The sequence below is a fragment of the Rattus rattus genome, chromosome 1, assembly GCF_011064425.1.
Source record: "Rattus rattus isolate New Zealand chromosome 1, Rrattus_CSIRO_v1, whole genome shotgun sequence".
NCBI classification, from domain to species: Eukaryota; Metazoa; Chordata; class Mammalia; order Rodentia; family Muridae; genus Rattus; species Rattus rattus.
In genome coordinates, this window is record NC_046154.1 from 99,724,269 (window position 1) to 99,735,882 (window position 11,614).

An 11,614-nucleotide genomic window follows, 5' to 3' on the forward strand; every position below is an offset into this window, starting at 1 on the left:
TGGCCAAAACACCAAGACATGAATCAGATCCTGGCCTCAAAGAACGCAACCACAGTATCTTCACTGCTTCAGTACTAAGGAAATAAGTTAAGGAAACTGGGTAATTAGGCACCACCAAAGTTTTGATACAGCATGGAAGATTCCAAAAAGTGAACGACATCGTTGTAAGTGCCCGGGTTGAGCCATTCCCCTTTGTCTATGACTCAGTTTCTTGATGCATAAAAGGAATTCCTCACTCTTGCCTTTGGGAAGGCAATAAGGAAATGGTGTGAAAGCTAAGTGGGACAGCTCCAGGCTCTGGGCACTTCATGGTGATCAACGTCCGGGTCAATTTACGGTGACCATGCATTAGCCCTGCAAACTCGCTCGAGCTGTAAAAGGGATTGGAGGGTGGGGAGTTCCACTTACCTTGAGGGTAATAACTCGGCTAGGAGTCTTGATTTCAAAAGTGCCCTCCTCCTCAGCGTCCGCCTTACAGTCAAAGGTGGCACTGGAGAGATCGATGCTGTCCAAGTGGTTAGCATCCTGAGCGGTGCGCGAATAATACAGGTGGCACTTCCTCTCATCGTAGAAGAACCAGCGGCATTTCCAGCCTTTGATGGGTCCTTTGCCGCCAAACTTACTTAAATACCCACAGAGTTTCTTAGGGGCCGGGTCTAGAGGCCGGGCGCAGCCCTCTGAGTCCCCGGGAGATGTCACCTCGGGCTCCCTGGCCAGACCCGGAGGCTGTATGGACTCGGAGGAAGGAGTGCGCTCGGGGGCGTCCTCCATCGCTGCTGGCCGCTGCACAGGCCTGCGGCACTGGAATGCCGGAGGTCCGGCGGGCACCTGGGAACCGACGACACCTGGCTAGGCGGAGCCGATGCTGTCCAGCCCCCCGAAGAAGGCGGAGAGCCCCGCGCTGACGGTGGAGAGAGTGCCTAGGACACTTGACTGCAAACCCAGCCCCGGCGGCAGGCCCCGCCCCTATCACGCGAGGACCGCCCCCAGACACCGCCCATCAAAGCCACTTCCGGCTCTTCCTCCGCGCAGTCGGCCATGTTGCTTCCTTCGCCTGAGATGCGTGCCGGCGCTTCAGTTTAAAGACAAGGGTCTTCTCTGAGGCGCTTTAACCGTGGGGAGGGATGCAGGAAGACGTGCCAAACTACTTGGGCGCTGGGTTCGCGTGGAAGCGTTGGAGGATGGCGTCCTCTACAGCCGCCACCCTATGGGTGCTGCGCGAGCTACCGCTGGACGGCGCATCGCACAGCCATTGGCTGAGTGCACGCGAGGCGGGGAGCTCCGTTTCCGGCGCTGCGGGGCGCCGCTCTTGAACCTAAAAAACTTTGGAAGTTTTCCCAGTCACCTCCGGCCTAAGTAGGCCACCACCCCTGCCCTGGCTTGCATTCACCTTTACAGCTCCAGTCGCCTTGCCTCGGGCGTCCTGATGCGGGAACTCAGAGCACATCTAGGATGTAGCTGAACTTTAAATAAAAGGGCCTAGGATCCAGCCAACTCCCACAATTTCCTGCTTCAGTTTACTACTGTCCCAAAGAGTATTTCGCCCCTAGAGTGGTACACCTTATTCCGGTTTACCTCTCTTCTGGAGCATCATCTTTCTTGCCTGTTACTTTAGCCCATCACCTCAACTCCCTTCTACAGTCCGTTTACAGGCAAGGGGTTTTTAACAGGGCAGAAGTATGGCAGTAGCGACCACTCCGAGTATCTGTATATTTTTAAGATTCTCTAGAGTTGAATGACTTTTACTACCAAGGTTTTCTTATGTAAGGATGTAGTGATCACACCTACACTCCATTCCACTACAAGCGAATTTATGGTGAAACTAAGGAGCTCTCCTAGACTAGCAGAGGCCAAATGGGGAAGGTTACAATCAGTATTGTCTACTAAATAAATACCAGGGGGATCTCTTTATTGGTAATAGCTTATTTTCTCATCCCAAATCAACATTGGCCATCGTACTTAGTTTTCATAATTTTACATTTTAAAGAAATCCTTCAGTACTTCCTCGATCCACAGCTGTCTATCCTTAGAGTTGTTTTTCTATAATATGCAGGAAGCTCTTAATACATAAAGTAGAAAGGGGCGAGTCTTCAATAAATGTTAGCTGCACCTACAGGTCAATAAACGACTTCAAAGCAGTAAGCCACCAAGAGGACAATAAGGTATTTAGCAGAATTCACACCACTGAAAACTGGGAAATGTTCCAATGTCATTTTTTTAAAAGAATTATTTATTTAATTTATGTATATGAGTACACTGTCGCTGTCTTCAGACACACCAGAAGAGGGCATCAGATCCCATTGCAGATGGTTGTGAGCCACTATGTGGATGCTGGGAATTGAGCTCAGGACCTCTGGAAGAGCAGTCAGTGCTCTTAACTGCTGACCCATCTCTCCAACCCCATTTTTTTTTCAAAGATAGGATCTCATATAGCACAGGTTGGGTTCAAGCTTGCTGTGTAGCCAAATATGACTTTCAGTTCTGAACAGTTGCCGTGGCAATAGAGCCAGACACAAGAACTGTGAGTTCTCTTAAACTTTTAGGGACCTCAACCCTCATGAAACTGAATCCTCGCCTTTATTGCAGAAACGAGCTGGGGCGGGTGAACCAGTATGAAGCAGAATTGCAGTTTATTAGAAAGGTGCTCAGGGAAAGAAGGCACACCCCAGAGTATGGGTGTGGACTTCTCAAAGTCCTACTTCAGTGTCTTGGCTCTAGCTGCAGGTACTATTTTGGTGGCTTCAAGTGACATCTCAAAGGATTGCTAAGAAATTTACTTTTGACATCCTTTTCAATAGTGAGAGATAGGCTGGCTCCGGAGGGACCTCAGCTGGAATTACAAACTGATAAGATAAAACCAGGATCAATTAGAGTTGCACGAGGGAGTTAGAGCATCTCCTACCTCAGAGGGGGTTTCTAGTGAGATTCCTAAAAAAATTGCAGGTTTACCGCTAGGAAGAGAGAAAGGCCTGAAGCGGTTCCTCATCTCGAGAGTCTCACCAGCAAGAGACTTCAACCAGACTCTGGAGTGAAGGGCTGCTTTGTCTTCCTGTATCTGAATAATGTTCCCACTCGCTTCCCCTTGCCCTCTTGGGCCACTTCCTAATTGCTGAGATTCTAGGAACGCACCTCCATGCCTGCAATGGGTTTTAGTACTGCTTTTAGCCTTCGTGAGAGTTCATAGAAAGGAAGGAAATAAGTAACAAGAATGCTGTAATAAGGCTGACTCATAGACAGCAGACAGTCTCTTATGGTAGAAAGAGAATTTTGGTTTTCATAAAGAATCTGTGCAAACACTTTCACCCAGTGACATCATGTGTGAAAATAATACAAACAAGTTAATCTTGGGCTCATAAGATGGCTTGGGGTGCTTGCTGCCCAAGCTGACGACCTACCTGAGTTCTGTCCCTGGGTCTCACACGGCAGAAGGAGAGAACAGGCTCCGTCACTTGACTTGGTGCAAGTCCACACACACACACACACACACACACACACACACACACACACACACATATAGTATAAATTAATAAATTATAAAAAGTTAATCACAATTTCCTCAAGATTTTGAAATAAAATCAAATCCCCTACATAACTGTTCAGTACAAGAAGACATAGTGCTGGCAGGGTGCTCGGTGGATAAATCGCTCACTGCACAAGTCTGACTGAGTTGAGATCCATCCCTGAATCCCACAAGCTACATGGAAAGAACTGACTCCTACAAGCCCACTGACTGACACACTCGAGTCATCCACTGGTGCACACACATCCACAGTCCCCACCACCAATTATTTTAAAAGGTAGAAATGGCCATTATAAATAATTGGGCGGGGGAGGGGAGAAGCCAATAAAATGCTGTTCCTACCTAAAACCACCTCCAGGTAAGTCATTAGAGTTCATAGACTCTGCTGTCAGAATTTTGGCACAATGACAATCGTGAGCTTTGGGAAGCCATTTAATTTTTCTGGATTGTAGTTTTTGATTTGCATATTAGGTCTTTAAAAGTCAGAAAATCCTGTTGGTTTTTGTTGTTGTTGTTGTTTTTGTTTTGGAACAGCCTGGGTGAACTTGAGCATTATTCTAAGAGAAAGAAGCCAAGTTCAGAGGGCACATATAAATTAAAATAGTTAACTCACGGAGACCAGGTACAGAACAGTGGTTGCCAGGGTAACAAAGAACAGATTTTTTTTAAAGGTTTATTTATTATTATATTTATATGAGTACACTGTAGCTGTCTTCAGACACACCAGAAGAGGGCATCAGATCCCATGACAGATGGTTGTGTGCCACCATGTGGTTGCTGGGAATTGAGCTCAGGACCTCTGGAAGAGCAGTCAGTGCTCTTAACTGCTGACCCATCTCTCCAACCCCAACAGACAGATCTTAAGTGACCAATGAAGTCCAGAAATCAAAACATCCCTTTGCTCACCTAATTAACATTGCCCAATTACAATTAAAACCTCATCCTAACACAGGGTTTCCTCTTACACTTTTATAAACTGCCATTTTCCTATGTGTAGCCTCCGTCTCCTCTCTATCCAGGGGCAGTCCTTTATCCTCCAGAACAAACACCCCTTACCCCTCTTTCTTGATCATTTCCCCCCTTCCCCTCCCTTTGTTCCTTTCCCCTTCTCCCCCATCTGACTTTGTCTCTTATTCCCTCCATTTCCCCCTCTGGGACAAATAAATACCCTTTGTGCAGAGAGCTTGGTTCTGGGGCCTGTTGAGCCAGTTTCGAGATTCTCTACACTGTTAATGTTTAGGATAGGCTGAGTTTATGTCTGCGAGTACTCTTCTGATGTTCATATTTCTGTAAAAAAGACCAGGGTGAGGGTCTTGACTTCCTAGTTAGAAGCTATTGGCCTCTTTGCTGCCCATCTTTATAGACATGAAGACTATCAGACAGGGAACTCAACTGTCTCCATCCTGAGCCGGCAGTCTGGAATACTTGAGGACACCTTGAGACATCTATGCAAAAGGCTGCAGTTGATGGTGCTTGGGCGGTAGGGGTGGGAAGAAGAGGCGTTTAAGGCTAGCCCACTCCATAGCAAGTCCAAGGGTAGCCTGTGCTATAGATGAGTTGTATTGTTTGTGCCTACTTCCTCCTGTCAAGGAGAAAGTGGTGTGTGTGTGTGTGTGTGTGTGTGTGTGTGTGTGTGTGTGTGTAGGGGGGGGCAACATGGAGAGATGGCTTCATGGATAAAGCACTTGCCCTGAAAACGTGGAGGCTGGAGTTTGGATTCCTAGGTCCCATTTAACAGTAAAGGCTGGGTAGATGTGATGTCTGCCCATCATTCCAGCCCCTGGGATCGGGGACTCTGGCGAAAGCTGTCCAGATAGGCATCCAGAATCTGCGTGTTCTGAATCCAGTACGAGACCTGCTTTAATAAAGTGGAGAACAGTTGTAGAAGACAATGAATGGGATCAACTCCAGGCCCCTACAGGCATAATAAGTGCTCACACACCCCACATATACAGGAGGAAGCAAAGAAGGGAATAAAAGAGGAAGAACAGAAGGATTGAAGGAAGGATTGTCACAGATCATCCTGGCTCTAGAAGGCACAGACTTAGGGCTGTTTGAAACACTTCATACCAGGCCTTTGTGGTGACAGCTTGGACAAACCATTTCTGCTTTAGCCAGAGGGGTAACACTTCTGGGCTGTGATTGATTCAGACACTTTGTGGACTATACAAGTGGTCAAGGGTTTGGGGAGGTAGCTCAGTTGTAGAGCATGTCTGGTGAATGTGCATGCACCCCCCAGCCCACTGGGCCTGGGTTCAAATCTCCAGCACCATGAAATAAACCCCACAGACAGTCAGGGGCAAGGGTCACACATCAAAACAGGCTAATGGCAAACTTTTCTAAGAAAATGAATTTTTTTTAAAGATTTATTTTTTTTAAATTATATGCATGTGTCTCTGTGTAAACACGTGCTCTTCAGTTGTAGACGCACCCAGAGGTCAGAGGCACTGGATTCCTTGGAGCTTGGGTTGCAGGCAGCTGTGAGCTACCCATATGGGGTCTCTGCACTTAGCTGCTGAGCCAATCTCTTTAGCCACTCTTAAGAAAAGAAATTTAGGTATGTGGACATGCTGCCATTGGTAGAGTGACTACCTTGAATGCACAGGACTCTGGGTTCAAAGTTCTGGCCCTTGCTTCCACCTCCAGAATTACACAAACCAGTCACAGGAGGAGTACATCCATGTAATCCCAGCAGCTGAGAGACAGAGGTTGGAAGAGGGAAGTTCAAGGCATCCTCAGTTATAAGGTGGATTTGAGGCCAGACTGGAGTGCAGCAGATTCCATCTCAAAAAAAGAAAAAAAAATCAGAATCTATATCAGTGTCTATATATGTCACCCAACATCTGTAGCACAGGTGTAAGGACAGCCCAGGAAATTTCCCTTTCATGGGCATGCTGGAAAAAAATAACTCAGGTTTCTCACTTCCCAGCCTGCTGAGGGTTGAAATATATCCTCTCTTTAAATTCATGAGGTGGCCTGCCCCGTAGTGCCTCGGAACATGGCTATAATTGAGGATGGGCTTTAAAGAGTTAAGTTACATAAAAGAATCTAATTGACTAGGAAGGGCCTTATGAAATGAGCTTAGGAGACGCACGCGCGCGTGCGCGCGCACACACACACACACACACACACACACACACACACACACACACACAGAGGGCAGATCATCTGTGGATTCAGAGAAGACAGCCAGGCAAAGGGAACGTCTGAGAGGAAACCCACTGACACCTCAGCTTAGGACTCCCAGACTGCAGAACAGTGAGGGAACAGGTTTCTGTTGCTTTAACCACAGCACCCACGCTCCACCCACCACCCTAGCCAAAAAAGAGTGCATCTCAGAAGCGGCTCAAAATGGCTTAGCACACCCAGGAACTTTCTTGGAAGCCACGTCGAATAAGCATAAATGTGAGTCATATCACACAACTTAGTTTAGAGCATTCCGAATTAATTTTCAAATTGGAGAGGTTGAATAGATTCAGCCGCAGGAATAGGGATGGCCGGAGGAGACACATCCAGTGTTGTGCAGCTGGGTCGTCTATGTGCGAGGGCAGGAAAGACGCTTCTAGGAACGTTTTGTCCAGCTGGAAAATGGAGCCCTCAGTCCTACAGCTGCCTGGAATGGAGTTTTGCCAACACTGCCTGAGCCAGAAAAGGGACTGCCCATGGCGAGACCTCCAGAGACCCACACCGGGGTTCTGATTTACAGAACCAGGCTGCTGTACATCATCAGGTTTTCCTGTCGCAGTCTGGGTGGGTTAGTTAGATCAGGAGGAGCCAAACGGCCAGATGGCATCTTACTGGTACAGCCATTTGTAAGCCAGGACTCTGCACTGGGCCCCTTGATCTTGGAATCCTTGGTTTCCAGAACAGGAGGACAGGAGGACAGGAGGAATAAAGATTGAAAGAGAGTAGGGGAGGAGGGGGAGAAGAGAGGGAAGGGGGGAGGGGAAGAGGGGGAAGGGAGGACGGGAGGGAGGGGGAAGGAGAGAGGAGAGAGGAGAGAGGAGAGAGAGAGAGAGAGAGAGAGAGAGAGACTAAAGCTCCAAATAGTAAAACCATCTGCACTATAAAATGGACATCAGGAGGTCCGGCTGTACAAGCCCCAGCTGCCCAATTGGTGTGTTGGGGGCTAGGAAACTGGGCCTCCAGAATTTAGTTTAGCAGCGACATTTTTTTTCAACCTTAGTTCCCCAATCCTAAAAACAGGGATCCTGACATCTGCTGCAGACAGCCCATGGACTGTTACTACTCTATGTCTACTCCAGGGAAAAGAGAAAATGGTACAAGAGAGGTTTCTGCCATGTGTTTAGAAACAGGAGGGAGTCCCTGTTGATCTAGAGGTATGGGTGTAACTTATTCTAGTGCATGCATCCTCCCCACCCCACCTTAATCAGGTCGAAGAGTCATCAACAAGAATCCTCATGGTTCCTCCCACCGTTGGGTTGATTGTAAATAGGAACTTGTCAGAAAGCGACCCTTTGTGGCTTTTGTGGGTACTGCCTCCTTGCAAAGTTTTCCTAAAAATCTTTTGTTAAGTACCTAAAAGCATTGGTGTGTAACCTTTTATCCACAAGTATCTCACACAGACAAGCCACTAATTTAATTTCTTAAAAACCTTTAGTATGGGGTTGGGGATTTAGCTCAGTGGTAGAGCGCTTGCCTAGGGAAGCGCAAGGCCCTGGGTTCGGTCCCCAGCTCTGAAAAAAAAAAAAAAAAACTAAAAAAAAAAAAGAAAAAAAAAAACCTTTAGTATATTCCCACCTCATTTATTTAGTGGAAGACAGAGAAACTTTCTATCTAAATCACATGTTCCTGTTTAGAACTGTATTATGTGTATTTTCATGAAGAATTTAAGTCTGTCTTAGATCCCTTTAAGATGTCCTTAATCCCGGAAGAAGAAAAGCAGGGTCAGGCAGAGCTCTGTGTTCAAGGTCAGACCATCTACTAAGAGAGTTCCTGGACAACCAGGGCCACCAAAATGACTAAGGTAATGCCATCTTATTTTAACTCCATTTTGTGTTTGTTTAGACAGTTCTTGGCTCTATACTCCTCTCCCACGTAAGTCACCACTGCCTGTCAACACTTTCGAAATTGTCATGGCTTTGACTGTGGTTCAGATGTATTAAGCAAAAATAATTAGGCTAAAATAACTAAAAAAGATACGAGTAAAAAATGTAATGTTAGGTCTGAAATAATCACTGTACGTTTCACTACATACAGAGATTTGCCTGAAAAGAACCAAGAAAAAAACCTTCAGATTATTTGAGGTTATCTTTTATGTCCCTTTTCTCTTTTCCTGGTATGGAATAGGAGTAACTTACATGAGTGTGATTATACAGCATATTACAATGTTAAAAACCATCGGGAGTACAGCTTGATTTCTAACTTATCTATTTTTTAGTAATATCCTTTTTTCATGGTTTGTTTTTATTTTATGTGTCTTGGTGTTTTGCCTGCATGTATGTGTGTATGACGGTGTTGAATCCCATGGAGCTGGAGTTAACAGTTGTGAGCTGCCAGGTGGATGCTGGGAATTAAACGTGGAGTCTCTGGAAGCAGCAAGAGCTGATCCGTCTCTCCAGCACCAGGAATACCAGTTTTTTGTTTCAAAATTTTTATCATGTAGTGTGTATGTGTGTGTGTGAGTGTGTATGTGAGTGTGTGTGTGAGTGTGTATGTGAGTGTGTGTGTGAGTGTGTGTATGTGTGTGTCTGTGTGTGTGTCTGTGTGTGTGTCTGTTTATGTGAGCGTGTCTGTCTGTGTCTGTATGTATGTATGTGAGTGTGTGTGTGTGTGTGTGTGTATAGTGTGTGTAAGGGGGAGAATACATGGGATCAGAGAGGGCAACTGGCAGAAGTAATTTCTCTCCTTTCTACCATGTGGGTCACAAGGATTGAGCTAGGCCACCAGGTTTATCAGTAAACGCTCTTACCTGCTGAGAATCTCACTGGTCCCTCTTTCTGACCTTTCCCCTCTCTCTTAGAGAATTAACTTCATAAGCATAGTCCTCTGCAAATAGATATTGTTGGCAGGTGTTCTGTAAATATTGAGGAGGTAATCAATGGCCACTGGAAACGGAGGACAGAGAGTCATCATTCTCTTTACTTGTGTGCTCATGGCATGATAGGACCCCAGAGGACAGGGTGGGCTCCCTGTGCTACCTGGCAGGACCGTAGATTACAAATGGCAGCTCCGTCAGCCCAACCTCACTTCATTGAACATAATGCAAACTGTTCCACGTGTCAGCCTCAGCATTTAGCCACAGAATCTTGAAAGAAGCTACCTGATTTTGTACACATGAGCACACTTCCATTTTATATTTCATGTTGAGGAATGTGAAATACATTCTGCAAAAAAAAAATCTCAATATTATTTCGTATTATATACACACATAGATTTTTAAAGTTATTTATCATTTATTTGGTGCTCAAGTGTCTGTGAGTGTGTGTATGAGTGTGTGTGTAATGAGTGTGTGTGTGTAGGTGTGTGTGTGTCTGTGTGTGTGTGTGTGTGTGTGTGCGTGCGCGCGCGCGCGCGCGCGCGCGCCCACATGCTCATTTGCAGCACAGTAATCTTGCTGGTCCTATAGTTTTTTGTTTTTGTTTTGAGGCGGGGCTTCCTGTATCTCAGATTGGCCTCAAATTTGTTGTGTGGCCAAGGATGACCTTGAACTTCTGATTCTCCTTGCTTCTGTCTCCCAAATGGTGAGATTACAGGTGTGCACCACCATTCCCAGTTTATGTTTTTAAGATCTCTCTCTCTCTCTCTCTCTCTCTCTCTCTCTCTCTCTCTCTCTCTTTCTCTCTCTCCTCTCTTTCTCCTCTCTCTCTCTCCCCCTGGTACTGAGGATTGAGCCTGAGGCCTTTCATATGCCTGGAAAGTGTTGTGTCTCGGAGCTACAGTCTGCAGCCCCTTATTTTGTATTTTCAAGAGTGAGAAAATGTGGAATCCATTGTTAATTCTCAGACTTCATTTCATTTCACAAAACAATGAAAACTCTAGACTTGTGTGCTCTATGTTCTTGGTCTACTTGGCAAGAACTGCAGTAAGGCCATTTACTGAGAGAGGATGGGAAACCTTTGCTTCTGGGTAGAGGAAAACCTCAAATCTACCTTTGACCACTGTTCAAACTCTCTTGTTTGTATTCCAGACTAGAGAGCTTTGAACTGTCTTAGAAGTCAACCGATGTGACAAGGAACACGGTGCCCTGATGTGAAGAATACCCCCTCGCCAACTAGGAACTAGAGCTAAATTGTAGCTTCATGACCTTCTGTCAGCTCACATCCCAAGAGTCACCTCTTGGGTTCTGTCTTCTGGGAGCCTGTCTCCAGGGCCACGTGCTGACAGCCTTCTGTGTTGTTCACACACGCCAAAAAGCAACAAGGCGTGCATGATGCTAGAGTGCAGGGAGCGAGGGTGGGCGGGCTTGCACACAGCTCCCCACGGTTGTTTTCGGGTGAAGACTGAGAGCCATAGACCAGCAAAAGTCACTGCTTACAAGAAGGCAGCTGTCTCTCGGTTCAGCAGGCTGGTGTGAGGAGACCAGCACAGGTGGAACGCCAACTGGAAATGGCTGCTCAGATGTGGGTATTAACACACACCTCACACGTGCTAGAAAAGTCACCACTCCCCATGTTATCCATGAGAAGAATTCAGCAGAGACACAGAGTGTAGAAGATAGGCAGAGTTTGTTATGGAGTAAAAAGTGCTTTGAAGGGCCAGAGAGATAGCTTAGAGGTTAAGAGCAAGCTGCTCTTCCAGAGGTTCTGAGTTAAACAATTCCTAGCAAACACTGGGCTCATAACCAACTATGGTGAGATCTGGTGCCCTCTTCTGGCGTGAAGGCATAATGCAGGCAGAACACTGTATACATAGCAAATCTTTAAACAAACAACAAAACAAACAAACAAAAAAAGTGCTTTGAAGGGAGAGTGGCTAAGGAGACCGCTGCCTTCCTTGCTCTGCATTCTTGTCAGGTTTTAGACAATTTTCTAAACCCTCTACAATAAGAGCCTTTCCTGAGAGACTTTGTCCAGGCCAGGGATGGACAGCCCGTCAAGAAAGTGCAGTGGCATGCCATTGTCCCTCACCCAG

The 11,614-nt window shown here is 46.3% G+C and overlaps 1 protein-coding gene across 2 annotated transcripts in view; it reads right to left on the reverse strand.

The window, feature by feature from the left end:
• Nucleotides 1–964, reverse strand: part of Tbc1d2 (TBC1 domain family member 2) — a 47,187-nt gene extending 46,223 nt beyond the window's left edge. Inside the window, exon 1 of one of the 2 annotated variants that reach the window (XM_032904161.1) lies at nucleotides 409–964. In XM_032904161.1, coding sequence (XP_032760052.1) covers nucleotides 409–771 — 363 coding nt within the window. In that variant the 5' untranslated portion in view covers nucleotides 772–964. The remainder of the gene's footprint in view (nucleotides 1–408) is intronic. The other variant, XM_032904170.1, reaches the window with a different exon arrangement.
• Between the last annotated feature and the right edge of the window lie 10,650 nt (nucleotides 965–11,614).